At 55.4% G+C, this 24634-nt stretch overlaps 5 protein-coding genes across 5 annotated transcripts; 1 reads left to right on the forward strand and 4 right to left on the reverse strand.

Moving 5' to 3' along the window:
* Positions 1 to 161: 161 nt before the first annotated feature.
* On the reverse strand, positions 162 to 1804 carry BESB_055760 (alanine dehydrogenase; the record flags this gene model as incomplete). Its single annotated transcript, XM_029364011.1, has 2 exons — positions 162 to 1085; positions 1586 to 1804. The coding sequence occupies 2 exons, from the start codon at positions 1802 to 1804 to the stop codon at positions 162 to 164; spliced, it is 1143 nt and encodes a 380-aa protein (XP_029219934.1).
* A 3853-nt stretch (positions 1805 to 5657) lies between these two features.
* On the forward strand, positions 5658 to 8599 carry BESB_055770 (putative GAMM1 protein; the record flags this gene model as incomplete). Its single annotated transcript, XM_029364012.1, has 5 exons — positions 5658 to 5713; positions 6217 to 6617; positions 6996 to 7444; positions 7904 to 8197; positions 8549 to 8599. The coding sequence occupies 5 exons, from the start codon at positions 5658 to 5660 to the stop codon at positions 8597 to 8599; spliced, it is 1251 nt and encodes a 416-aa protein (XP_029219935.1).
* A 1719-nt stretch (positions 8600 to 10318) lies between these two features.
* Positions 10319 to 11566, reverse strand: BESB_055780 (uncharacterized protein; the record flags this gene model as incomplete). Its single annotated transcript, XM_029364013.1, has 1 exon — positions 10319 to 11566. One exon carries the CDS (start codon positions 11564 to 11566, stop codon positions 10319 to 10321), a length of 1248 nt encoding a protein of 415 aa, XP_029219936.1.
* A 1469-nt stretch (positions 11567 to 13035) lies between these two features.
* Positions 13036 to 14901, reverse strand: BESB_055790 (uncharacterized protein; the record flags this gene model as incomplete). Its single annotated transcript, XM_029364014.1, has 1 exon — positions 13036 to 14901. One exon carries the CDS (start codon positions 14899 to 14901, stop codon positions 13036 to 13038), a length of 1866 nt encoding a protein of 621 aa, XP_029219937.1.
* A 2281-nt stretch (positions 14902 to 17182) lies between these two features.
* Positions 17183 to 24306, reverse strand: BESB_055800 (rhoptry protein ROP14; the record flags this gene model as incomplete). Its single annotated transcript, XM_029364015.1, has 11 exons — positions 17183 to 18000; positions 18552 to 18672; positions 19076 to 19156; positions 19605 to 19712; positions 20130 to 20174; positions 20452 to 20523; positions 20673 to 21244; positions 21639 to 22427; positions 22942 to 23110; positions 23458 to 23517; positions 24040 to 24306. The coding sequence occupies 11 exons, from the start codon at positions 24304 to 24306 to the stop codon at positions 17183 to 17185; spliced, it is 3102 nt and encodes a 1033-aa protein (XP_029219938.1).
* Between the last annotated feature and the right edge of the window lie 328 nt (positions 24307 to 24634).

Here is a 24634-nt window from a genome sequence, read left to right on the forward strand (position 1 = left end):
AAGCTTTTAGCTCTTTCTCCTCGTCAAAAAGCACAAGTATGAAGTGCTCGCTGCTCAAGTACCATTGCGAGCCACTGATTGACTCCCGTTTGGTGAATCCTCGCCGGGCAAAGCTCCACGCAGACGCCGAGCAGGGCTACCATTATGCTTGACGCGGTACGTCAGGGAGCCCTCCGTTCTCCGGCAGCTTTATTTTCAAGGAACTCGCTCAGAGGAACGCTATCGAGATTGAATGCCTCGGCCACCCCTGGGTGTAGAACCTTTCCTTCAGCAACGCTTAGTCCCAGCATTAGCGCGGGGTCCGTCAGGCACGCTTGCACCCAACCGAGCTGCGCCAGACGAAGCACGTACGGCAATGTAGCGTTTGTGAGAGCCAGTGTGCTCGTTCGCGACACTGCAGCTGGCATGTTGGCAACTCCATAGTGAATGACACCATCCACTTCGTACACAGGGTCACTATGGCGCGTAACACGCGTTGTTTCGATGCATCCGCCGTGGTCGACGGCAACGTCAACCACCACGGCTCCGCGCTTCATGTGCTTGAGGTGTTCCCGTCGAACAATCTTCGGCGCCTTCCGACCTGGCAGTAAGACCGCTCCGATAAGCAAATCGCAGGTAGGAAGCTGCTCTAGTAGAGCTTCTTCACACGCATAGCGGGTGCTAACATTCGGGGGCATGAAGCTGCTAAGCGTCCGAAGACGATCCACGTTGTTGTCGAGAATTATCACATCTGCTCCTGCGCCGGCAGCAGCAGCGGCCGCGTTTGATCCAACAACTCCCCCTCCGATAACGAGGACGCGACCACGGCGAACGCCTGGAACTCCCGACAGTAATATCCCTGCTCCTCCAGAAGGTGTCTCTAAGAAATGCATTCCGCATTGAACCGACAACTTCCCGGCAATTTCAGACATAGGCTCAAGGAGAGGCAACCGCCCATCTTTCTGAACCGTCTCGTAGCTGAAACATACTGCCCCACTGTCCAGCATTGCCTGAGTCAGACCCTGACTTGCGCAGAAGTGGAAATAGCAGAAGATCACTTGACCCGCTTTGACCAGCTTCCACTCATCGTGTTGTGGCTCCTTTACCTACGGATGCACAGATACAGAGTGCACGTAACTTCCATCGGCGGCTCCTGGATTTCTCATGACACTGTAAGAGATAACAAAGCTCCACCCTCTCTTAAACCATTTTCAAAGCATGTCAAGACATAGAGGCTGATGGTGGAAAACCAACATTCCACAGCGGTAGTCGTAGTTGGAGAAGACAAGAGGATGCTCGTAGATGGTGGCGCTGATTGACTGTCACCGGACCTAAATAATGACCCACTGAATTTGCGTCATTAGCAGAGACATGAATCTACCAGATGGCCGCCGAAAAGAGCGTAGTGTCAAGCCAACAGAGGTATCGGCTGCAGGGCAGCCCTCGGCATTTACTCAGATGGGTCCTGGGCGACGTTCACGGCTACATACTGAATGAATGAACTTTTTTGGCATCGGTTCTTGCTTCTCAGCTAAAACGGGATACCATATTACACAGGTGCGAGATGCCGTGAGATGTGGTGGAATTCAATCAAATATGACCTTACCTTCACTACCATATCGGAGCGTGCGTACAGCTCCCGTGTGGAGCCAACGATCTCCGCCCCGTGTAGAACATATTCTTCATCCCCGAAGCCAGCTTTCTTGCCCGCATCCTTTTCAATCAGGACTTCATGGCCTGCCTTCACGAGTTCCAAGGCGCCCCATGGAGTAAGCGCAACCCGTCCCTCATCGTGTTTGTGTTCCAAAGGGCATCCGATGATCATCGTGTCGATTTCGAGGATAGAGACACAGCCAAAAATAGCCGCAACCAGACGCCAGCTGGAAGTGGATGAGCTCCAGTCGCTGCGAATGACGACAATGACATAACTCGCCTAGCCGCAAAAGAAGCGGTGAATTTTTCAGCCGAAGGTGAGAGTAGACCCTCGGCGGTGAACAGCGACCGGGACCCAGGCACAGCAAAGCAGCCAGACGGGTCTCAATCTGACTTGCGTCGCAGATTTAGGTGTGGCTCAAACCGGGGAGGAACCACTACGGACAGCATAGCGAGCCACGGGCTCCTCAGTGAAGAGCGCAGCTGAAAACTGAGTTCCGGAGAAAACGACCTTAGAAAAATGAAGAAATGAGTTATTTGGCCTCGTCTCGCCCCTGCCCGGCTTCCACGTTGAGTTACCGGATCTTGACTAAGAGCACTCTAACAGCCCGACTGCTTGTTGTGGCGCCGCATTTGTGGCGAGATGCGATACCAACGATTTGACGTTGGCGCGTGTGTCCCTCCCGTGTTGCCCAACAGAGTTAGACTACAACGATTCAGCACTGGTTTGGAAAGACACTAAACGATTCTGCTTCGCTGCGGGTGGTAGGTCGCCGTTTGCTTGTTGAAGCACTCAAGTCGTTCCGCGTCACCACCGTGAGTTGCATAGGCGGACCACAGTATGGTAAACAAAAACTGCTGTCGTCATCGCGGATACGATGCCGACGTGGTAACAGGTTGCGAAGACAAGGACGGAAAATTGATTTCTGGATCGACCCTTCCGTGCGTAGCAAAGAATAGCACGCGGAACGGAGAGAACCGCGTGCATTGGCTGAGACCTGCAAGTCCGAGTCTCTGAGTTTCTTGCAGCTCTCGGGGACCCTATGGCGTAGCACAAAGGAGCAACAGCTGATGTCCTAACATTCAGAGAGTCGTGAATCCATTTCATGCAACTACTTAGAAGGGCTCGCGGATAGCGGGTTGTTCACGTGGCCATTACTGGAAAGGGTGACCCCTAGCAAGCCACCCCGCGGTGACGCAGGTTTGCACACGAACCGTGCTCCCCCCCGGCACCCTGTATTGACTGGGGATTACGGACCCGTCGTCCCCTCTCGTCCTTGGCGGTGCGCTCATCTTCTTTTAACTGCGCAACTCGAGTTTTTCCTCTTCTGAACGTAACGGTCCAGTCGACTGTGCATGCAAGGGCAGGTGGAGTTGTTGGAAAGGAGGCTATGGATGAATCGCGGCTAGACGCGCGGACTCACATCATTGAAAAGACACAACACAGAGGCAACGAAGCATTCGAGGGGACTAGCCCTGCCATGCACGTTTGTATCGCCCATGAGGTTGCTGAGAACTGCGCACTCGAAGCCGTGGTGAACCGTACCTTCGCCGCCACCTCGAATACTCAGATGTAGGGAGGCACGACAAGCACCAGGAAACAAGGGACCAAGGCTGGAATCCGCTACAGGAGAAACTCAAAACACAAGCATACGATGTCTGGAGGGGCGTGGACCTGTTGCACCACGAAGATCACGCACGAGAAAAAACTGCGCAAGCTTGGAAAAGAGTTGGGCAAACTTTTCAGGGGTTTCAGCTAGTGAGAAAACCCCAAGGTCTACCAAGTCAGGGTGCTCCTGGCGCAGCCGACATGAACCCAAAGAACCGCGGGAGATAACCAAGGGGCCTGAGTGCAGATTTGTCGCCCCGACCGGTCACAGCCGCCCCCGAAAATAAGCGGACGCCTGCATTTGAAGATCCGCGATTGTCCCGTTGTTGTCAAAGACAACATCAGCTCGCTGACACTTCTCCACGAGAGGAAGTTGAGCGCGACTCATGCGTTCCAGTGTCTCAATACTACATTTCTGCCCGTCTCGTCTTGTGAGCCTTTCAATTTGGGACTCTTGGCTCGTTGACATCACAAACACGGGCGCACATATCCAGTCGAGGTTTGTCTCCATTAGCAAAGCCGCGTCCAGCGCGACTCTCGAGCGCATGTGCACAACGCGATACAAAAAGATTTGCCACAGAATTTCATAAATAATGAATCTGTGTGTGATTCGATTCAGTTTTCTTCTCGCTGCTTCGTCTTTGAACGCAGCTTCTCGGAGTGCACTTCTATTGATGTCGAGTTTCCCCACTTGCAGAATGGAAGTGCCAAATACAGTTAGCAGTTGCTTGTACGCCGCGTGCCCGGGCTGCAAGATGTGTCGTGCGATTACATCTGCATCTACGACCGTGAAGGCCAGTTCATCTTTCAGGAAACGCGAAAATGTGGATTTGCCCGAAGCAATTCCACCCGTGATACCGTACACACACAACCGACTTCCCAACAGTAAACCAATCGATGAAGCCGCAACACACAGAGCTGCGGCGTTCGTCTGACGGAAGAAACTTGCGCCAGTGAGAATGGCTAAGACACAAACGAGGACGAAAGCCCTTGGCACACTCCGGCGGTCCTTTAGTCTCTGCGAGTGTGCGCATTTACTCGCGAGTAAACCCGTTAGGATGCACAGACAAAAGGCCAACAGTCCCAGCACGCCGCGCCACAGGAACAATAGGGTAGCGATCAATTCCATTTGCAACACAGGAAAATTTTTCGGGTGAAAGCAGAGCGACACTCTGCGCGCTTCACGCAAACTGGGAGGAGTTCGGGGTTGGGGAGTGGAATGATGGATATGAAGCACGTTGACTGTCTTTTCTCACGCCATGGGCAACCTTGCGTTGTCGAAAATGTGCTGCAGTTGCTCGTGACTCAGTACACTCTCCTACGTCAACAGGATACGAGAACGCGTCGAACGAACAAAGAGAGCAGCACAGCTGACGCAGAAGATCTACTCGTCACCAGGATGAAGAAATTACGTGGCAGTCACGTCTCACGTGGTACGCCCTGCGATGTCGGCCTGCCACTAAAAATATGGCCTGTTTGATTGGGCGAGACACATGACGCATGCGCTCACTCACACACTTGACCTTGAACGCATTAGAAAAAGATACCGTATGTCCCCTCTGTTTCCTGATCGCTGAAATTAATGTTTGGCAGCTGTGCCTGAAAAAAAAGATAGCTGAGCTCACTCTCTATTTGTCCGCGCTGTGGCAGCCTTCCGATCGCCGAAGGCAATCTCACAGGGGACGCTTGCACATAGGGCCTCTAAAAAAGTAAGCGTGAATTTTCTCGGTTGATATTCGAACATGCCCCATTTTCCCGACGCTTCTGCGGGTACCGCATGTCTGCAGCAGCTCGACCCAGTTACCGCGTCGTGTCGCTGCGAATGAGCCGCCCGCTCAATTCACCTTGCGGCCGTCCCTCCAGTCGGCACCCGGTTCATCGCTCTGGGCATTCGCCGGGTTCCCATTTCTGGAGAAACCTGTCACGCAGCAGCGGACTCCACATCTTGAACTCCGCCTCATTTCCACCCATTCAGGTGTCTTTTCTCTCCCGAAACGTTCTTCCCCGGGGAGTCCGCGAGTTTGAGAGGCGCAGCCCTCCACCGTGGATGTCTTCTGCAGGCTCACGCAGCTCCTCACTGAGGGCGTGTGTGGCGCCACCCGCGAACCTGCGCCTTCGCAGGGGCCGAGCCGCTTTGGGATTGCGAGGGTGGTGTCTGTTGTTGGTCAAGCAGAGCTTCCTTGTCGCTTCGTGTTTGGGGTCTCGGCTCCCGGTATCGCGCCGCCAGCCCGCCTTCGCCGGCAGATTTTCGAGCTTCTCTCCGCAGGGAATTCCTTCGTTCTTTCTCGGCGTCGACCCCTCCGCCGCCGGCGTGCGCCCGCCCAGCGCCGAGAACTGGAGAAACCGTTCGGCTTCGATTTCGCCCGCGCCTCGATCTCGGCCGCTAAGCACCAGGGCTTCCTTTCTTGCAGCAGCAATGACGGCCTCAGCAGACGCAGCTCGCCGCCCGGTCATCGGCACGCACAGCGGCAAGTGAGACGATTCCTGCTTTTTCGTAGAGTTCTGGATCTCTTGCAGCGCCCTCGAAAATACCACCCCCACCTGGATAGACACTGCGGCCCGACTGGAGGAGCTGCGCGGAAGGCGAACGCGGCTGACTTCTTCTTGCCTCCAGAAAGACAGTCCCCTTTTTTTGCACTTTGCTTCCCAGGGGCTTACGCAAAATTTGCGATGCGTTTGGCACTTCACCTTTTCTTCACGGTTTGAGCGAGGCGCTGCGGTTTCGAGACCGTAAGCCCCGTGCGTGGAGTGCGCCTGCGTTGACAACGTGCAAGTAGTTTTCTGGTTTTCCCTGCCAGCCGTGCGATGCGGCTTTCGCTATCGTTTCGCGGCGGCACGCAGACTGGAGCTGAGGCGCCCGCTGGGCTTTGTTTCTGTTCGTCGCAGGCCATCTGAGAGAACCCCCGCTCCCCACCCCCCCCCCCCCCCCCAGCGACCTTGTGGCGTGTGTGTGTGCCCGTCGTTGCCCGCTTCAGGTTCCACTTGGACGAGGTGTTTGCGACCACGATGCTTCTCAGTTTGCCCGAGTACCAGAACGCCCGCGTGGTGCGATCTAGAGAGCCGGCAGTGCTCGCCACCTGCGATATCCTCGTGGACGTCGGCGCGGAATACGATCCCGAGAAGCGCCGATTCGATCACCACCAGAAGAGCTTCACCGCAACTTTCTACGACGAGGGTCCAAAGTCTCAGCCAGAAGCCGCTGAAGGGGCTGGCTGCGACGGCAACGCAGAAGGCGCTGGAAAGGACGAGGCTGCTTCAGGAGACGTAGCCGCGACGAACGGGCACAAGGAGCCGGCAAAGAAAGCCGTGACCAAACTCAGCAGCGCCGGCCTCATCTACAAACACTTTGGAAAAGAAGTGCTGCGCCACCGATTTGGTACGCACGCTGCACACAAAAAAGTATGTCGACAGTGTCTCGCGGCAAGCAGGTGCATCCGTTCCCCAGCTCTCCTCCATCTCTGCCGAAAAAAGAGGGTCCCACGCTGCAGCGGAGTGATTATGTGGACAGAGGTGATGTGGAAAAGCAGCCAGTGCGTTCTATGGGTGCGTGGTGCACGCATTCCAGATTCCCGCCTGCTTGACGGGCTTCGCTGCCCGCTGAATTGTCAGATCTCCCACGGCCGCTGACGCTGATCCACGAAGCAGAAGCATTGCTTCACGGATGTATGGGGATGCCTCTGATCATCTCCCAATAAGCGAAAGAGCAACACGGCGTGAGGCGCCACATGTTTGGCTTCCTGGATTTCGCTTTCAGGGGTGACATGCCCAACTTTGCTCGAGTGCGTGTACCAGCGTCTTTACACGTCGTTCGTCGAGGCCGTGGACGCCAACGACAACGGCGTGTCCATTGTGGCGGATGGGAGCCCGCTGCTTTATAAAGACAGCACCAATCTCAGCAGTCGCGTGTCGCGCTGCTACCCGCCTTGGAACTTGGAGGATCTGCAGGCGAAGCCGAATCTGAAACGCCTTCGCACGGAAGAGGCAGCTCTCTACCCCGCCGACGTCGAAGGCGGGTCGCCTGAAGAGGTCGCCGGCTTCAAGAAGGCCATGCAAATCGTCGATTCGGAGTTTGAAGACGCCGTCAGTTCCATCGTCGACGTGTGGCTCCCCGCCAGGCAGGTCGTCGAGGACGCCATTCAGGAGCGAGCCGCTATCCACCCCTCGGGCCAAATCATCCAGCTGAAAAAGTGGTGCCCGTTCCAGGTAGGATCCCGTATCTCTGCAAATCGCTCGTCACGGGCTGCGGCCGATACGTTCCAAAGCCATCTGCTGGCCCGGCTGACGCAGACGTCCGAGTGCCAGAAAAAAAAACAGCGATGGAGAGAATGTGACCGAGGGGGGGAGGGGGGGACGGATCCTATTCGTCCGTTCTCCATGAAGCTCTTCAGTGTGCTGCCTGCTGAGAGCCAGTGACGCGACATCTCTATTCAGTCGCTTAGTTTTGCGTGTTTGGAGGGGAACGGAGGTCGGCACCGGGCGTTTGCCTGGATAGCCTGAACGCGGAGAAAGCGTCATCAACTCGGCGCACTTCCAACAGTGAAGCTTGGAGGTGGGTAGCGACCCAGTCAGCACGTAAGCGTACCTTTGGCTGTCCGCAATCGCCGTATCGGGTTTCACATTTGCCTCTATGGAGTGATACGAGGCTGGTTTGTGTTGCTTCAGGAGCACCTTCATGAGATTGAAGACGAGCTCCATCTGACTTCCCCCATTCTGTACTGCCTCTACCCTGACATCAAGGACGGGGTTACGCAAGGATGGCGAGTGTATGCAGTGAATGAGAAGGATCAATTGTTCAAGTCGCGTTTGCCTCTGTCAAAGAAACTTCGAGGTCTGCGCGACAGCGAACTGGGCAATGCCGTTCTCGCCAACGCACACACCACAGACGCGGAGAATATGAAGTCCTCCGACTTCATTCACTGCCACGCCACTGGATTCATAGGGGGCGCCAAGACATTCGTAAGCCACTCTCATCTTTCTGGTACTAATATATATTGGCGGTTTGGAAGTCCTTTTTCCAAGAAATAGTGCCTAGAACACAACCTATATGGAATAATCTTAATGTAGTAGGACATCAAAATCCAACGTTTTTAGCTGTCTCAAGCAGTCCAGTGGGTGGTGGTGTACTACAAGCAAAGCATCCAGGGGGACAAGGGGCATGAGATGCAGAGATATTAACGGTTGTTGGTAGGGCAGTCTGCCTTGATTGCCACGGAAAGCAGGGGTATACTCAGCACCGTTTCCTTTCGCGTACAGTTCACTGATCCAAACCGACTTGCTTGTTTTCCTCGAGTTGTTCTGTATTTGCAGCCTGCAGCTATGGCAATGGCGACGCTGACAATGAAGGAGGCTGACAACTGATAGGGGTCGAGGGCGGCCCACCAGACCCATAAGACTGTTATTAAGTTGCGGCTACCGCTAGACCCCATTCTGTAAACCCTCCTTTCTCTTCACGGGAGCTTTTAGTATCGCACAACTCGCACTTGGCAAGACTTGTTGCTGGTTCACCGTGGAGATGCAGAGTTTCTGGCGACGACCGGCTGTTCGTGTGTGAATGACTGAACCGATAGAAGCAGAGGAGACCGAGAGTAAAAAAAAATCAGCAGCTGCCGCTAGTTTTCTTTCGGCACGACTGTTTCGTAGTTTTCCGCTCCTTGTGGTCGTCTAATTCTGCCGGGTCACGAAACGCGCTTCTCCTTTCGACAAGTCTCACCTGCTGCCGCGACCCTCGTCCAGTCGCGTGTGTGTGAGCCTTCCTCTCGGCTTCACGGTACCGGAGACTGACTGGGCGCTGCGAGGGGACGAAAACCTACGTACCGGTACACTGGGGACACTGAGCGGTGAAGGAATTCCGTGTAGCACAGTGTGCTGGCTTGTTTTGGACAGCGGCCATTTGACATTACGATATCATGGCTACGAGGGACAGGGCGACTTGCGTATGAAGCGCGAAAACGATCAGTCTCGCATTTCCCTAGAGCCATTAGGTCACGCAGACGCGCCCTGGCATCCAGCTGCCCTCGTTTGGGATTCCGGAGGTGCGGTTACACAACTGGCAGGGTTTAATGTGGTGCTGACCGCCCGCCCTAGACAGTTACACCGATGGAAAGACACTTAGCATTTTCGAAGTCGGATAGTACCCTATAAAACGAAGTGTTCAGCGGCTCTGCGGGTGCCCGTGTGGCTAATTCATTCAGAAGGGCTTCCACTGAGTGTTCGTGGCTGCTCCTGTGCTGCTTTCTCTCTGCCACCCGAAAAGGCTCCTCATGAAGTTGACAATTTGTGAATGCGGACCGAATGCGCGGCTTACTTTCAAGGTTCGATTTCACCTAGTCTACAGTTTAGTGCGGTTTGTTTCTGGGTAATCAGTAGCCGTCACTTGCTGGAGTACCGCGCAGCGAATGGCAGCTTGGCACACCCCCCAGCGGGGGTGCGCTCGAGCGCATGCGTGCGTTTTCTTCGGCAGGCGACGCTCTCACAGACATTAAAAAGGGTGCCTAGGGTACCCAACAGGCGCCTAGCGTATGTGTTTCGGCTGAGTTCAACTGCCTACAGCGACGCAGCGCAGTCAGCCTCAATCTCTGGTAACACTCAACTCCAGTGCGGGAGGAAGAGAGGGCGTGTTGCGTCTCAGCGCCCGAGTGCTTTCGTATACCGTTCAGCCGTACGGACTTAATTTCATAGTACGAGAAACCAAATTCAGTCAGATTGCTTAAGCAACCTAGCACAATACCTCTCAGGAGGAACACATTACCTGTGCGCAATGCGTACCCTCACCTGGCTACCCCTTATGAAGATGCACAGACAGGAAATATATATGGTACTGTTGTCGCGAGTATCCCCCAACACGCCGGTACCGGATGCTTCCCTCTTTTTTTAGTGAAACGTTCGATACACTTTGGCGTGCATCCAGCTTAGATATGTAGGGCAGATGGTATCTACTTACTGTATCACCAAGAGTGTGTGCCTTCACTTCGCCTAGGCAATGAATGACGACGATGCACGTTTACGAGCACACATATCTGTCCAGAATTGCTCCGTTTTGTGGGTCACATGAAAGCATCAGTCTCTCGATTGCATTCCCTAGAACAAATCGGCTTCGGTCATTGCAAAGTTGTCGATAGCCGCGTCGATGTCGTCGTCCTTGAACTCGGGGTTTTTCACGTCCGAGGAAGAAGGCGGGGGCGTCGGGACTGCGGAGGGGAGCCGGCTTCCACCGCTTTCGAGATCTTGCATCAATGTCATAAGAGTGCCGGGATTGAAAGGGAAGAAAGGAAAGCCTGACTGACCACCACCCGTAAGTAGAAGGCTTGAACCAATCGCCATTGGCGCAGTCAAGAGCTGCGGTGCCCCAAAAAGATTCATTCCCGTCTGGAGGAACGAAGAAGGGACCATGCCCATTAAGGATGAGAACGGTAATGAGAGGCCTGCCTGCCGTGCAATCTCTTCAGGAGTCGCGAAGACCTGCGAGGCAACAGCCCTTCCAATGTTCGCCAAAAACTCCCCTCCTGCTTCCACTTCCTTCGGAATCGCGCTTTGTAAGTTGGCCGCAGTGGATGGTAGGTTTGGGCGAGTAGCAGCAGGAGGTGTGGCGGTTGACGCCCCAGTTGATCCACTCTTGGGTGAGATGTCTTGTTCGGCGATGTGGTTTTCCCCACCATGCGTGCGTCTCGACTTCTTTTTATGTGGCTCATGGGACCCGTTGCTGCCTGCTTCTCCGGAGCGTCTTTGTTTTACGAAGAACTGCGCTAATTCAGTCCAAAACTTGTTCGAGCGTTCCGCCATATCTTTGATGGCGCGTTTTTTACGCGCATCACCGCCGATGGCTCCCGCCTCAAGAAGACCTGCGCGCTCGGCGAGCGCATAGATTTCGCCTGCTTGTTCTGCCAGATCCTCACCTATCCTTTGTTTCACGTACTCGTCCTCAAAGACCCTTTCTCCATTCTTGTAAGCGGAGATCGTCACTGCAGCGGGACTGTCAGTGCTCGTGGAGCCTGCATTGCGATAGAAACCAGCGGCAGAATGCTGAGGCGCAACTCTTGTTTCATGGGAAAAACCGTGAAGCATGCAAGTGTCCGCAGACTGCACGCCCATTCGGCAGTCGATAATCATCACAGCTCCGTTCTGCGCAAACTGAGAGTAGAGCGACTCATGCGGATCGTCCTGAGAGGGCTCCAGAAACGCAGCCTTCATTCGAAGTAGGGAAAGGGAGTTCAACACACCCTCCACCCTGTCATCAGGTGACTGTTCGGAAAATGAAGAGCAGTCCGCCAGTGAGATCGGGGCGAGGAGCCCTGCAGCAACGGCGAACAGGCGTCTGGTGGGCGCCATGGAGCAGAATGTGTTTGAAAAAAGCAAGGCACACAATCAGACAACCGCTTTCAGACAGAGACTTCTCTCCTGTGGAAAAATACCGAACGTTCTTGAGACTGCGGACCTCTGCAGTGTTTTATTTTTGCTGAGTGGGCACACTGTCTTTCGTCATTGGTGATGAACGACCAGGAATCCCGCGTACATGCTACCTGATGGAGTTTTGCCGCACTTAGAACCTTTTTGTTCTTGGCAGCGGTAATTGTGAGAACGCGGGACAATTAAAAATATACATGATTAACAAGGGCGGCGCTGCCGCCAACATGTTAGGTGAATCTGCTGCCGGCCTTGGCGCGGGGCCTCTAGCGTGTTCAAAAAAGCTGCTGCCCCAACGATAGGCGCCTGCAGATCGGGGACGATAGACTGCAGAAAAGTTAGCGAACGTGATGCCGGAGACGACTGACATCAGCTACGGGGCTCTGAAACGTGTATACCGAACGGGCTCTCCAGTACACAAGAAATCAACACTGATCAACACAAAACATTCCGTCAGTCAAGACTAGTCCCGTAAAGGCTACCGCACCAGCGGAAAAATTGAGAATCCAGCATTCCCGATCAACACAGTGAAGCCCGTAAAGGCGTTTTAACTTGTTGGATGCCCACCGGGGCTTGCTTACAATCAGACACTTCTCAAGCTGCCTGCCGAAGGGCACTTCAACATTCGAACGGCATCCCAAACCTCAAACGTCGAACCCCTAGGTGACGGACCGCTAGCGTGAGCCTGAAGGCGTCTCCTTAAACGTGTCTCCGCGCTCGATAAACGGATAATGCACTGCATATTTCTCTGTGTGACATTTTGTGCTTCCCGCAAACAGCTTGCAAACGCGAATACATGCGGGCTTTCTGCGTTGAGAAACAACGTTAGAGTGTCGACGCACAAATGTGCACAAAAACGGAAAGAGCGCGGATACGAAAGGCCTGCTGCCGTGCACACCTGTGTGCTCCATAGAGTCAACGCTCCATTTTTCGTGAACGTTTTCTAACGTGCTGCTTTTGAACGGCGGTATTTCCGCACATCATTGGGAAAGGCTCCTCCAGTGATGTGGTAGACTTTTGAGAGAATGTCTCAAGGGCACCCTCCCAGGGTGTCCAAATGAATGTATGATGTGCCGCTGATTCACGGCATTTGTCCAAAAAAGCACGATGCAGAGATTACCCACATTTCAAGGTAATCAATCTGGACTGCTGTCACAGTCAAGGAACACACGCGTGCAGCTCCGCCGCACACCGGAGTAAGCAACTGGCGTGTGGTACCCTTGACTCTCGTTTACCCGTGAATGCACCACACGCAGCACGCTACACATATCGATGTAGAAAAGTCAGTCATCGTGCACACTTGACTCGCACATAGCCTCCTGTTCGAGTGATGCGTGATTCCCCAGATGGCACATATACCAGTATGTTTTGGCAATGGAGCACCTCAAAAACCACTACAGATTCTTGCCATCCATGAAATTCTCATTACCGTCCCTCCCCGCGACATACACCAGAAGTGGTCGCGCCAGGCACACGGACGGTTTCCAAAGAAGAGAAAATACATGCAAACGCGCCGGGATGTCCCAGAGCGCACAACCTGATGTTGGATGGCCTCTAATACCCAAAGCCTTCCTCGCAACGTTTCTCATTAATTCAGCTTCGTACTCCCGGCCATCCCACTTCTTCAGCAAATCACTGTATCGCAAACACGTAACGCCAAACTCCACAATATCGTCAAGCTCGGCTTGCCGAGGATAAGCCGTCAGCGTTCCGCTGCTCGCGCCCTCGCCGCCACCGGCTGCTGCCCCCTTAGCGGCGGAGAACGTCTGGACACTTAGACCGGTCGATGCAGTAAACTCGTTCAACGAGGATCGAAAAAGTCCCTCACTGAGAACCGGTTCAAGCTGCTGCGAAAAAGACGTCGCGAGAGAGGAAAGCAGCCACGGCAGTATATGCTTGGCCTTGATGTACGCATACTTCTTGCAAAGTGCGAGCCCGTCTTTTAGCACCTTCTCGCCGACTTCGTGCAGCCTCTGCGCCGCACCGCTGTAGTTTGACGCGAAGACGTTCGCTTCTCGCATCAACGCCGTCCCCATGCCCGTGTGGAGAAGTGTAATCCCCCTAATAAATTCAGCCGCGAGCTCTTTTCTCGTGATGCGTTCAGCCAGTTCCCCGACACTGATTTGAGGCGCGCTCGGAGAAGACGGGAGGTCAGCAAACGGAGTCGTATCGCTGAGGAAAGTTATGTTTTGTTCAAGCAACAAAGACGCTCGCTTCGCGAAGCGTTCCGCCGTGAGCATCAGCTCATCGGGATCTGCTCCGGGGTCCGACGGTTTCCGCTCAGTTTGCGATGCAGCGTACTTCAAAAGGAAGCGATTGTAGTCTTTCATCAACTCGAAAAAAGACGAAGGAAGACCCACCGCTATCTCCCCCTCACCGCCCTCTCTTGCTTCCCAGTTCTCGCCGTTGCCGCCCATCGCCGCTCCTCTCCTGTAGACGGCCATCGCTGTCTGAAGAATGTGAAGCTCCACCAGGCGAGAGGGCCGACCGAGAGATTGCGACGCTCCACAATCCTCCCAGTGCCCTTGAAGCACAGATTCCTCGACGCCGAACTTGCCATTTTCTGCTGTTTTGCCGCCTTCGAGCGCCGCTCGAATGTCGCATACCGCTGCCGCATCTCCTATTACCTGAGATGAGGGACCGTTCGACACACGCAATATTTCTGCAGCGAAGCGCCTCGCCTCTTTGTACTCCCCCGAGCGGAACAAGGCAGTGTAGATACAGCTTAAAACCAGGGGCTTGACACAGTCTTCGAGTGGCTGCCCCTTGCTGCGTTCCAGCGCCCCCCTCACTCGCCGGAAGTCCCGGTACGACTGCTGGACTTGTCCTGTATCGTATGCGACCAGCGCTTCCACCAACTCCTGAGACTCGATCTCTGCCAAGGACGTGGAAAATAGTTGCTTTGAAGGGACGGAAGGCCCCGGGCTGGACGACCTGTACCATCGGCTCGCGTGGGAAGTGGCACGGCTTGCCGCCAAAGACGCTCGACTCAGCGAAAGAGAGGAACTGGCAAAGCGTCCGCTGTGATAAGAAGAACTCATAGGTCCATTCCCAGCCAGTGTGCTGCCCTTTCCAGTCGGCGATCCATCTCCTGCGCACTGAATACTGTATCCTCCCCTGTAAACAGAGCAGCAATCACCGGTGGCGGCTCCGCGGTGACTTGCAGAAACCGGCAAACTCCTAGAACTCTTCGTTGCAATCAGAGCAGTGCGGCCAGGTCGCTGCCTGCCTACCAAATGGTTTGCTAGACGCCGGTACATGGTGGGCGCCGCCCTTCCTGCTGACAGGAGAGCGCTGGCTGCAGGAGGCAAAATCGCTAGAGAAGCCACGGGGATGAGGCAACTTCACGCAGCACACATAGTAAGCATGACATGACACCGGAATTCAGACAAGAGCTCCAGCAACCGCAACATCTGAAAAGGAAAACCCATGAACATTCACATACAAAAAGGGCAGTCGACTCAACACCACATCACATGCTGCCGTTGCAGTGGCCGCGAAACCGGATCGTCAGCGGCAGCACACCGAAGTCGCGACGGTACGTATGGGAGAAATGTTACACTGACGTGGTGCCGCGTCGAAAACAAATCGTTAGAAGATGGGAAACTGTGCCTCTGTCGTCGCTTTTCCTGAATGAAGCCGCCAAGCTCCGGTCAGCGTGCGCGCACGGAAAGCGCGCTCGCTGCGACTCTTTTTCCATCGGCAATGTGACATCCAGTGCGGCCCTGAGCCTGACCATGACCGAAATGCCGATAGGCGAGCTGCGTCCGCTCAACGAAAACATATGAATTGGAAGCGCTAAGCTGCCCTTCGAACTGGAGAGCACGTGTGCATGTTTGCTCTGCATGTGACCAGCCAACTTCAGCTCGGGATCGCTGGCGAGCAGTCCACTCCGGCAGACGTTGCCTCTGCGACAAAATCCGCCACGATGCCGTACGCATTTTCCTCCGTTACCACTCGGGTATCCTCTCTAGGAGATGGTGAGTGAGGGCCTTTGCTAGAGGACAAGCCGAAGCTGGAAGCGGTGGATGGACGAACCAGCAATAGGGGGGGTCACTGAAACGGCGGAGGGTGACATCGACGGTGGCAATCCGCGCGGCGCGGCTTCTTCTAGGAAGCATCGAATACCGACGAGACGGGGTGACGGACAGAAGTATCGACTTCTCAACACAAATAATTATGATGCGTCTCTTGCTTCTCAGGCTGATGCCCCTAACAATAGCGTTGGGGAAACAGACGTGTTGGATCCTTCCCTTGCGAGCGTGTACCCGAACGTGATTGACGGCCAGCTCGTTTCACCGGCACACACGCTCCAGCGGCCTCGGGGAACTCCAGTGCGTGAGCGTACGTTTCACAATTGTTATCATCTTAAGTATGCTCTGCTAATGCACTTAACATGCTGGTCATGAAAAGCACAAGCGAACTTGGGTCCGGTGAACAAAGACCCTCAAGATATAAACCAGTAGTCCAACTCGCAGTATACACTCTCCAGAAAAAGGTAGTTCATATAAACCTAGGAAAATGCTTCTTTCGCTACAGAAAGAGGCGTGTGCTTTGTTGACGCCATCGATTACCCAGTCTCTTCAACTGAGCTTGGTGTAGCTACCCTTCTGCGCAGAGCCAGCCTACTCGTATCAGCGGCGGACCTCACTTGTTGCGCCTGACGCGTCTCTCGCCGCTGTTTTCCGTATCTTTGTGTCTGCCTGCCGTCGTGACTTTTCTGGTAGTTTCCTATGAATGCGAGAGAAAGCGCCGCACTCCGGGCATCATCATGCGTTGCCGCTGATGGACAAACCACCTAGTGAGACTCGCGCTGTGCAAGCTAGCTGCTCCCTTTCCACCATCCGTGAAAGCGGATACGCTCGACCTCGTCACAACTTGTAGACTGGACTCGATGCTGTTCTCACGTAGCTCTGTTCGAGTAGCCGCATCCAACGAAGAAGATGATATATATCCCAAGTGCAGGCTTACGTGCCATCCCAGTACGGAATAGCAGACCCCGAAAAACGCGACTCCTGATACAAGCTGTTGGCATGCGCGAAAACACGATACATGTGCAGCTGCTTCGTATGCCGCTGCTGTGGCTTTGCGACAGCCTCCCTAGACACAAAACTCTAGAGCGGCACACGATGTTTCATTTTCCTAAACAGCGAGAGAGGGACGATTCAGTCGTCCCCTGAGCGCCGCGCAAAGAAGAAGAGCCAAGAGCCAGTCAGCCATACACTCGTTGATATTCCCGCTTGCAAGAAAAAAGTTGCTCTCAACAAACGTACCTTAAGTAAGCCAGGGTTCGACAGACACGATGGTGACAGAGCTCCACCAGAAAAATCCTTAATAAAAAGCCGGCCCCTCTGGTTCTGGCATTCAGGCAACTGACCGCAGCACGCGTCGCGCCGAGTTGGTCGCGTGAGCTGCCCACGGGGCTCTCTTTTACAGCTTCCCGATGTGATCGTGAGCGTTGCCTTCAGGTCAGCCCTTCCACAAAACATATTTGGCACTTTGTAGAATGCGCCGCTGGCCATATTTCGAGGTCGCTCCGGCTTACGCTAGCAGATTCCGTTTCTTTACACGGCTCAGAAGGAGAGGCCCCAAGCGCAGGGGCACTCCGCCACCGCTGGCGGGCGTCTCTGCAGCCACGTGGACCTCGCCGCGACGCTCTCGGTGCGCCTGAGGAAGCATTTTTAGCCTCTCTCGTTCTGCCCTTTCTGCCTCTCTTGCTCTCGCCTCTTCTTGCCTTTTCCGCTCGGCCTCGGCCTCTTTTTCCACCGCGACGCGCGCGGCCTGTTGCCTCTGTTCCTCTTCTCTTTTTCGGCGCCTTTCCTCTGCTTCTCGCGCTTCCATTTGCCTTTTGGCCTCAGCGAGCTCCTCCTCTCTCCGCCTTTTCTCTTCTTCCTCCGCGGCCTTCAGCGCGTTTTCGTTGGCCTCTTTCTGCGCGACCTCTGCCGCGCGCTGCTCTTCCAGCTTTCTAGATTCTGCCTCCCCTCTTCGTTTCAGCTCCTCTTCGGCTGCACGCCGCTGCGCTTCTTCCTCGGCTTTCCTTCGTGCCTCCTCCGCCTCACGCGCCCGCTTCTCTTCTGCCGCCTGTCGCTTCTGCTCTTCCAGTCTCTGTTTTTCTGCTTCCTCGGCCTCGCGCCTCCGGCGTTGTTCCTCCTCCCTCGCCCACCGCATGCGCCGCTCAAAAGCCTCTTCTTCTCTCCTTCGTCTCTCCGCTTCTTGCCGCATGCGCGCCTCCCGTCTCCGGCTTTCTTCGCGTCTGCGCAGGATCTCCAGCTGCTCGCTCAGATGCGCAGCTGCCCCCGGCACCTGCGAGGGAGAAACGAAAACTTCTTCGGTCTGCGGCACGACCTCCCACCAGGGCCCTGAAATCCAAGGCAGATGATATCAGAGAGCCAGCACACAAAAGCCTAAGATCTGAACCTAGCTGTTATCTAACTCGTAGTATATATCCCCCACAAGAAGCTGACAAGTACTCCTATCGCAGAGATGATAAACCCAAGCGCGATGCTATAAGCACTCCAACGCACTCGCGTGTTTCCGAAAACACCGCGAAGTCCAGCCGAGCCCACATGCGCTGCCATTTACACAAGGCTGAGTCTGCCAGGCGCGATCCTCCCACGGACGCTTCGGGCTCCATGTCGAGGACTCGGCTAGCTGTAACAGCAGCCCACGTGGGCATCAACGGGGGCTGTCTGCAGCACCGGGCGAAAGACAGTTCGTGTCGGTACAACAGAGCAGCATGCGCAGGCAGCAGGCCACACTCATGGAGGCCTGTTTAGAGCTTAAAATCCATAATGCAGCAGCTGACTACATTTTACTGCGCAGGGCAGAAACTCATCTGCACCCATGGTAGTACGCAGAACCGAGCTCGAGAGCCGGTTTTATGGTTTAGGGTCTAGGATTTTTATCCCACCATTGCCGAAAGCCGGTCGCTTGGTGAAGCGGTACTGCATTCGCAGAACTCGCAATGCAGTTGGCGGGTCAGAGCCGTCGAACGGATTATGAGCCAGCAGCCCCGTCACGCTTTTCGAATTCTGCGGACAGCAACAGGCCAGACAGCGCGAATCACCTTTGGCTTGGTCCAGAAGACAACGGACGATTTGCTTCGTTATTGAACATACAGTCGCTGCACTGCCTAGCTCTTATTCCGTGTCAAAGGGCTCGATGCAACGGGAAGACCGCAGCCGCATGCGACGCCGAAGACACCTTCCGCCGTGCGGCTGAAACCTCAAGCCCCTGATGCGAAGCTGGTCACAAGAGCGGCGAAGCACTTCTGCGGCAGCCATAGACCCCTTCTGCGAAACTCATCAATGAAGCACGCTTCATAGGACTCGCGAACCTCGATCCGAGAGTGCCTCCTGACTCTGCGGAGGCGAGCGCCGCACAGGAACACAGAGAGAAAAGGGCCGCCGGTGGATTCGCAGCGACTTGTCATACCTCCAGAAGCTTCACGAGAAATCGGGAGAACCACGCGGAGTTCCCGTCGGCCGTGCCGAGGTCGCCCGTGGCTGCGAACCACTGTAGAAGGTGTAGGCACGCATGAGGAGAGCACGTCAACGAAGATGTTCAAGTGATTCTGCCCCCCAGTTCGCCGTTGTGGCTAATTAGTGAACAGCAGTTCCAATTCCGTGCACACGCCACAGACCACAGATGGGACTCGCTGGTGAGCTCCTGCATCTACAGTGAAGGCTTTACAGAGTCCAACGAGAAGAAGCGCCGGCCTATGTGGGCGACCAGTCGCGCCGCCCCTGTCTTGCTCTCACAAAAGAAAGTCTCACTGGATACACACTCGGTACAGTTCGCCCGACGCACATGCATTCCAGTATCGTTAGAAACCCCGTCGCAAATTGGCAGAAAAAAATGCGAAGCGCATTTCGGCAGGATGCTGTCCTACATCATCAGGTCGCTAAGTGGCAACGTTTCCACTTAATTGTGCCCCGGTCCTTGGCACACGCGTCTCTCTCACCATCAGCCAGTCGAGTCGATAGTGGTAGGGCGCGGCCATACAGGGCCGCCGATAGAGGTTTCCGGGCTTGCACCTGAACTCGTAGTTGAGCCACTCTGCATCATGGTCCTGAACAGAAAAAACGCTCTTAAAACCGTTCGCTACCTGTTCTACGACTGCTCTGGGATGGGAAGGGGGTGAGGGGTATCTTCGTGGGCGACTGAAATACACAACATGGGGGACGAGAAGCAAATCCGCGTTTTGCTGCCGGAGCACCACACGAGTATATAGTGCCTAGAAAGCCTGAAGAGGTATCCTAGCCCAGAGCCCTTCATCCCGCTCGAGGCGCCCCCCCAGCAAGCAGCCGACTGAGACAGTAAACGCGAACCTTGAAAATCCCATTTCAACGCAGGAGCTTCCTTCGGAGAATCCTCCAATAGCAGAATGAGCTACTCCTCCCTGTCCGGTGCAGGCGGAGGCCTAGAGGGACGTCTCTGTGCCTCGAATCGCACGCCAGATACCCCCCTCCCCCCATCGACCGCTTACCGGGGATGCTGAATTCGTGCCTTGAATAATGAGTTCGTAGCGCTCCTGAAATGAAAAACCGAAAGACTAGCGCAGTCAACATGATACCCCTCAGAGGACATGCAGCGTGACCTGCGCAGCGTTCCGCGAAGAGAGCCGCAGTAGTTTCCACTCCTGAGCGGGAACAACTCCGTCAAGGTCCAAGCGCTGAATTCAACTGCAATGCATACAAAACTGGTTCTGTAGTATGGACGTGAAAACCCCTGTCTGCACATGCAGCACGGCGTCTAGCTTCAGTTGTTCTGGGTTCCGCAGCAGCGACAGAGTACGCTCGACGTTGTACCTTCGCGATGGAGCCGAAGGCTCCGTGAGTGTTGACCAGGGAGAAGGGATTCCCGAGGTCTGAGTCCATAACCTGAGGCCCCCATGACACACACAGAGATAGCAGTCCTGCTTGCAGTAGGTCGATTCAGTCTCCCACCTAGGTTTGAAGGCACGCATGAAGGCCAGTGACTTGAAGCGATGCGCAAGGCGCGCAAGAGGCTGTCGAAATATCAGGCCTACCTGGTGCGGTGACAGGAGATTGTGGACAACCGGCACGGAGAGGACCGCGATGAGCAGGAACAGTAGGACTTCGACATGGACTTTGAAAATGAGTGCGGCGTTTGTCAGTGTCGTATACGCGAAGGCAATAAGAACCGTAAAAAGACAAGCAGTCAGCCAGACAGACCACACAGCCGGGCCGTGCTGGTAGAGCGAAATAAAGCTCCACAGGGTCACCACTAGAAGGACAAGTTCCACGAAGACATTGGAAACCAGAGTCTTTGTGAAGAACGTCGACGACGACGACAGGATGATCGCGAAGAAAAACACAGCGATCACCATCCAGACAGCCGACGTGGCTGGGTTCGTGACGAAAGCCATGCACGCCAGCATTGCTGACGACGCAATCAGTTCACAAAGCATTTTCCCCCAGTTGCTCTTGATCTCGTCTTCCATCTCCTTGCGCGCTCGACGGGGAACTCTAAGCGCGCGGACCCAGCGGAGAAAATGCGGCCGATACCAGCAGCAGCAACTCCGCGGCGCATCCACATTCTCCTCCTCCTTCGCAGTCAGAGGAAGTTTTCCTTCGAGGCCTGACAAGCGTTCACGCCACACTTTCAGAGAGCTTTAACAGATGCCCTTCAAGACACCCCGAGACATTCAACGATAGTTGAAACGGGCGCTGATGAATACGTAGATCCCGCAGACTCTCCTCCTGATGCGCCTGTATCCTCCGCTATCCAATCTAGCAGAGGCACCTGGCTGTTCAGATGCCCACCACATGCAGACTTAAGCCCGCACGGGCATCGATTTCTCCTGACTTTCCCCACACTACGGACTGGCCCTGCAGGGAGGGGGAGGGATGGGGGAGGGAGGGGGGAGGGGTGCCCACGGGGCCACGCTTCGCACGTGGCCTGGTCACAGGTTCGGTTCAACGTGAGGAACGCGGCCGGCACGCTTCTGCAATTCACGGATTCCAAAGCTCACCAGTATCTTCGTCACGAAGAAGAGGCGCCTCTGCTTCTGCCGCTTCTCTTGGCTCGTCCCCATTCTTTTCTTCCGAGAAGGAAGCCCGCGGGGGTCTCCGGAAGGGCCAAGCCTGAACCAGAGGGCACGACCAGGAGCCGCCGCAGCCCTGGACGAGTTCGGGGAGGCGCGAGAGGTTTTTGTATGGGAAGAGGCAGGCCAGGAAGTGGTCATCCAGGCACATGACGGCAGACACGACTGTCATGTAGTTGAGGAAGGCGAGGTTCCCAGATACGAGAATTCCGAGCTGGAAGAGGATTTGAACCACGCCGCCAAACAGCCGGCACTGACGGAACGGGATAATGACGAGAAACGAAAGGACGCACTCCACGATGTGCGTCACGACAACTTGCGCCGCATGCAAGCTGTGCGGCTGGTTCTGGAAGTACCACGAAAAGGGATTCGGCAGCGGCTGCGTCTCGTAGTGGTAGTCCAGCGCTGTCAAGTCGCGCCACGCAGCGTCCCCTCTGAGCTTGATGAGGCCCGCGCCGAGCATGAGTCTGAATAGAAGCCACCGGTTGCCCCAGATGCAAACTTTCGGGGTAGGCCAGGACGGAGGCAGCCGCGAAAAACTCCAGAACGGACAGAGCCAGATGGCGAGGAAACCGAGCTCGAGCAGCTGCGACTCCCAGCCGAAGCTGAACCATACTTGCCCGACGCTGTTCACCGTCTGGTAGAGGATCCAGAGAAAAAACAAAAGGAAGCCACTGCTTGCGCCTTGGATGACCATGCACAAGGAGATTACCATCCCTGCGAGACAGGCACAGACAGACACAAACCCACAGGAGGCAAACCGAAACATGAGGAGATCGCGTGCAGCAGGTCGCGAAGGCTTCCACTGCGTCCTCGTTGCCTTCGACAGCGGCCTAACGGTGTCGTAGCGTGCCACACACGGGTAAACATCTTTGCTCTTCACCTGCCCCCGCGATTAACCCTGGGGGTCGGACAGAGTGCAGCACAAGATTCGCTGCGGCAACGAACCGTAACTCAGCGTTGCCGCTCGCGCATATGTGCACAATCCCCCCGCCATATCACCCCGTAGAAATGCTGTCGCAAGAGAAGATCGTAGACGACAGAAGGGTATAGGCTTAGAGGAAACTTTCATTGAAACAACAACATGACAGCGGTTTTCAGTCCGCACCATTTTGCGGCGAAAGGTGGTAGGAGCGTCCACTGCGGACTGAGAGAGCTTTTTCAATGTTTTTATTATTGAGTGTATTGTCGGTCTCTATTGCATCCGCGGAGGGATCTGCCTCACACTCACCAAGCAAGGGGACGGCGTGGATCCAAAAGTCTGTGGCTGGCAATAAGAGAAACAGGGAAGGGAACGCCTTGACCCGCTCCCACGCCTCTGAGTCCCCGAACGAATCCTTCACGGTCTGCACGTAGTCGGTCGCGGGGAGAATCCCATCCGAGCCGATGAGTCCTTGAGCCTGCGCGCAGCGGCGATGCGAAATCGACCACCCACAAATGCTGAGGACGCATCAGCCTCTTCCCGACAGAGACCCATGTCGCAACAAACCCCTCCCCCCTTGACGGTTTCTGCAGCGAAACGCAGGATGCAGTCACTTCTGCAAACCCCCTTAGCCACGACCTTCAGACCTGCAGGCCATGAGAATCGGTGCAAAAAATGCAGACTTGCTGCCCGGCGCAGAAACAGGCGTGGTACCACGCAATCGCTGCTGCGTATGTCTCGTGGCTGGAAGTTTTTTCGGCAGAGGAGGCCGTCGCAGAGCCTCGAACGGCAGGCACTCTCGAAGAAGCATCGCCCGGGTCTCACCTGGTTGAAGGCAACAAGGAAAGCAAAGAAGTAAACAAAGCCCAGGGAGCGCAAGAAAACCTGAAAACGCACAAATGAAAAAGAACTTTGACGACGGAGCCTGAGACCGGCCCCCGCACCAACAGGATGACACATCCGTGGACGAGGTCAGACTGCGACCCCAAGCAACGACAGAGCGACCCGGGCCCCCTTTTGAACGACCGCGAGGTGCGTGCCCCCTTTTCGGAATGCGGTTGGGACAGCATGTCAATCCATCTAGGATGATACACTGCTGGTGAGACTTGAGAGACTGAGCTACGCGCGCGGTGCAGCACCCAAATCCGAGCTAGGACAGAAATCGCAAGGACCGCACCACGCCACGCAGAGGCGCATGAGCCATAGAAGGATGTTGGGGTCTCCCCTGCCCTCCTCGAGAAGCACTGACAAGAGTGATCACCCTTAGTGACAGTTTCGGGCTTAACGCGGTGGCACACCCTCACAGACACCCCAGAAACTGTGGATGGAGGCAAAATCGGCCGCAGAGACGTATTCAGAGATTCGCTGGATTCGACGCCACTGCGGCAGTGGCTAGCCTTCACTCACAATCCGCGTAAGCCAGTATGTCGATTTGAGCTTCGCGGATGTGGACGCGTCGAGCCTGTGTCGCGTCTCGGTGCAGGACCAAGTTGGATTCACAACGCTCCAGAACCGGCGAATAAGGTCGCGCCCTCGCCCTCTCCACCCCTCCTTTGTCGATGAGTAGGACTTCAGGGGACCTGCCGGCCCAGAAGGCCCCGCGGGGTCCCCGTCATCCTGCACGGTTCCACCTCGCTTGAGCGTGCTGTGGCCTAAATCTTGCGTTGCATACATGGTGTTGAGGCCGTCTGTGGAACCCCGCGGAAACTGTCTATTGTCACGAGGCGCGAGCGGGCGCCGCACGGACTGCCGGAGCTAACAATCGACTCGCAGGCGGCCAATGGCAGCTTTCACAGCAGAGGGGGCACTCCGGGAACGCATAGCGCCGGGGGAGCCAGAGGAAGGCGGAAACGGGGAGACGGGGCTGCATAGACGACTTCGCACATCAGCGGAAGACCTCTTGCAGTAGCAAGGGCGAAAACATGAATCCCGTCGACACACATGCGAGGACTGAGGAGCTGTACGGCCTCGGGCGTGCAGAAGTCGGAAGAGTTGGCAGCTC

This window comes from Besnoitia besnoiti, chromosome IV (assembly GCF_002563875.1).
Source record: "Besnoitia besnoiti strain Bb-Ger1 chromosome IV, whole genome shotgun sequence".
In the NCBI taxonomy this organism is placed as follows: Eukaryota; Apicomplexa; class Conoidasida; order Eucoccidiorida; family Sarcocystidae; genus Besnoitia; species Besnoitia besnoiti.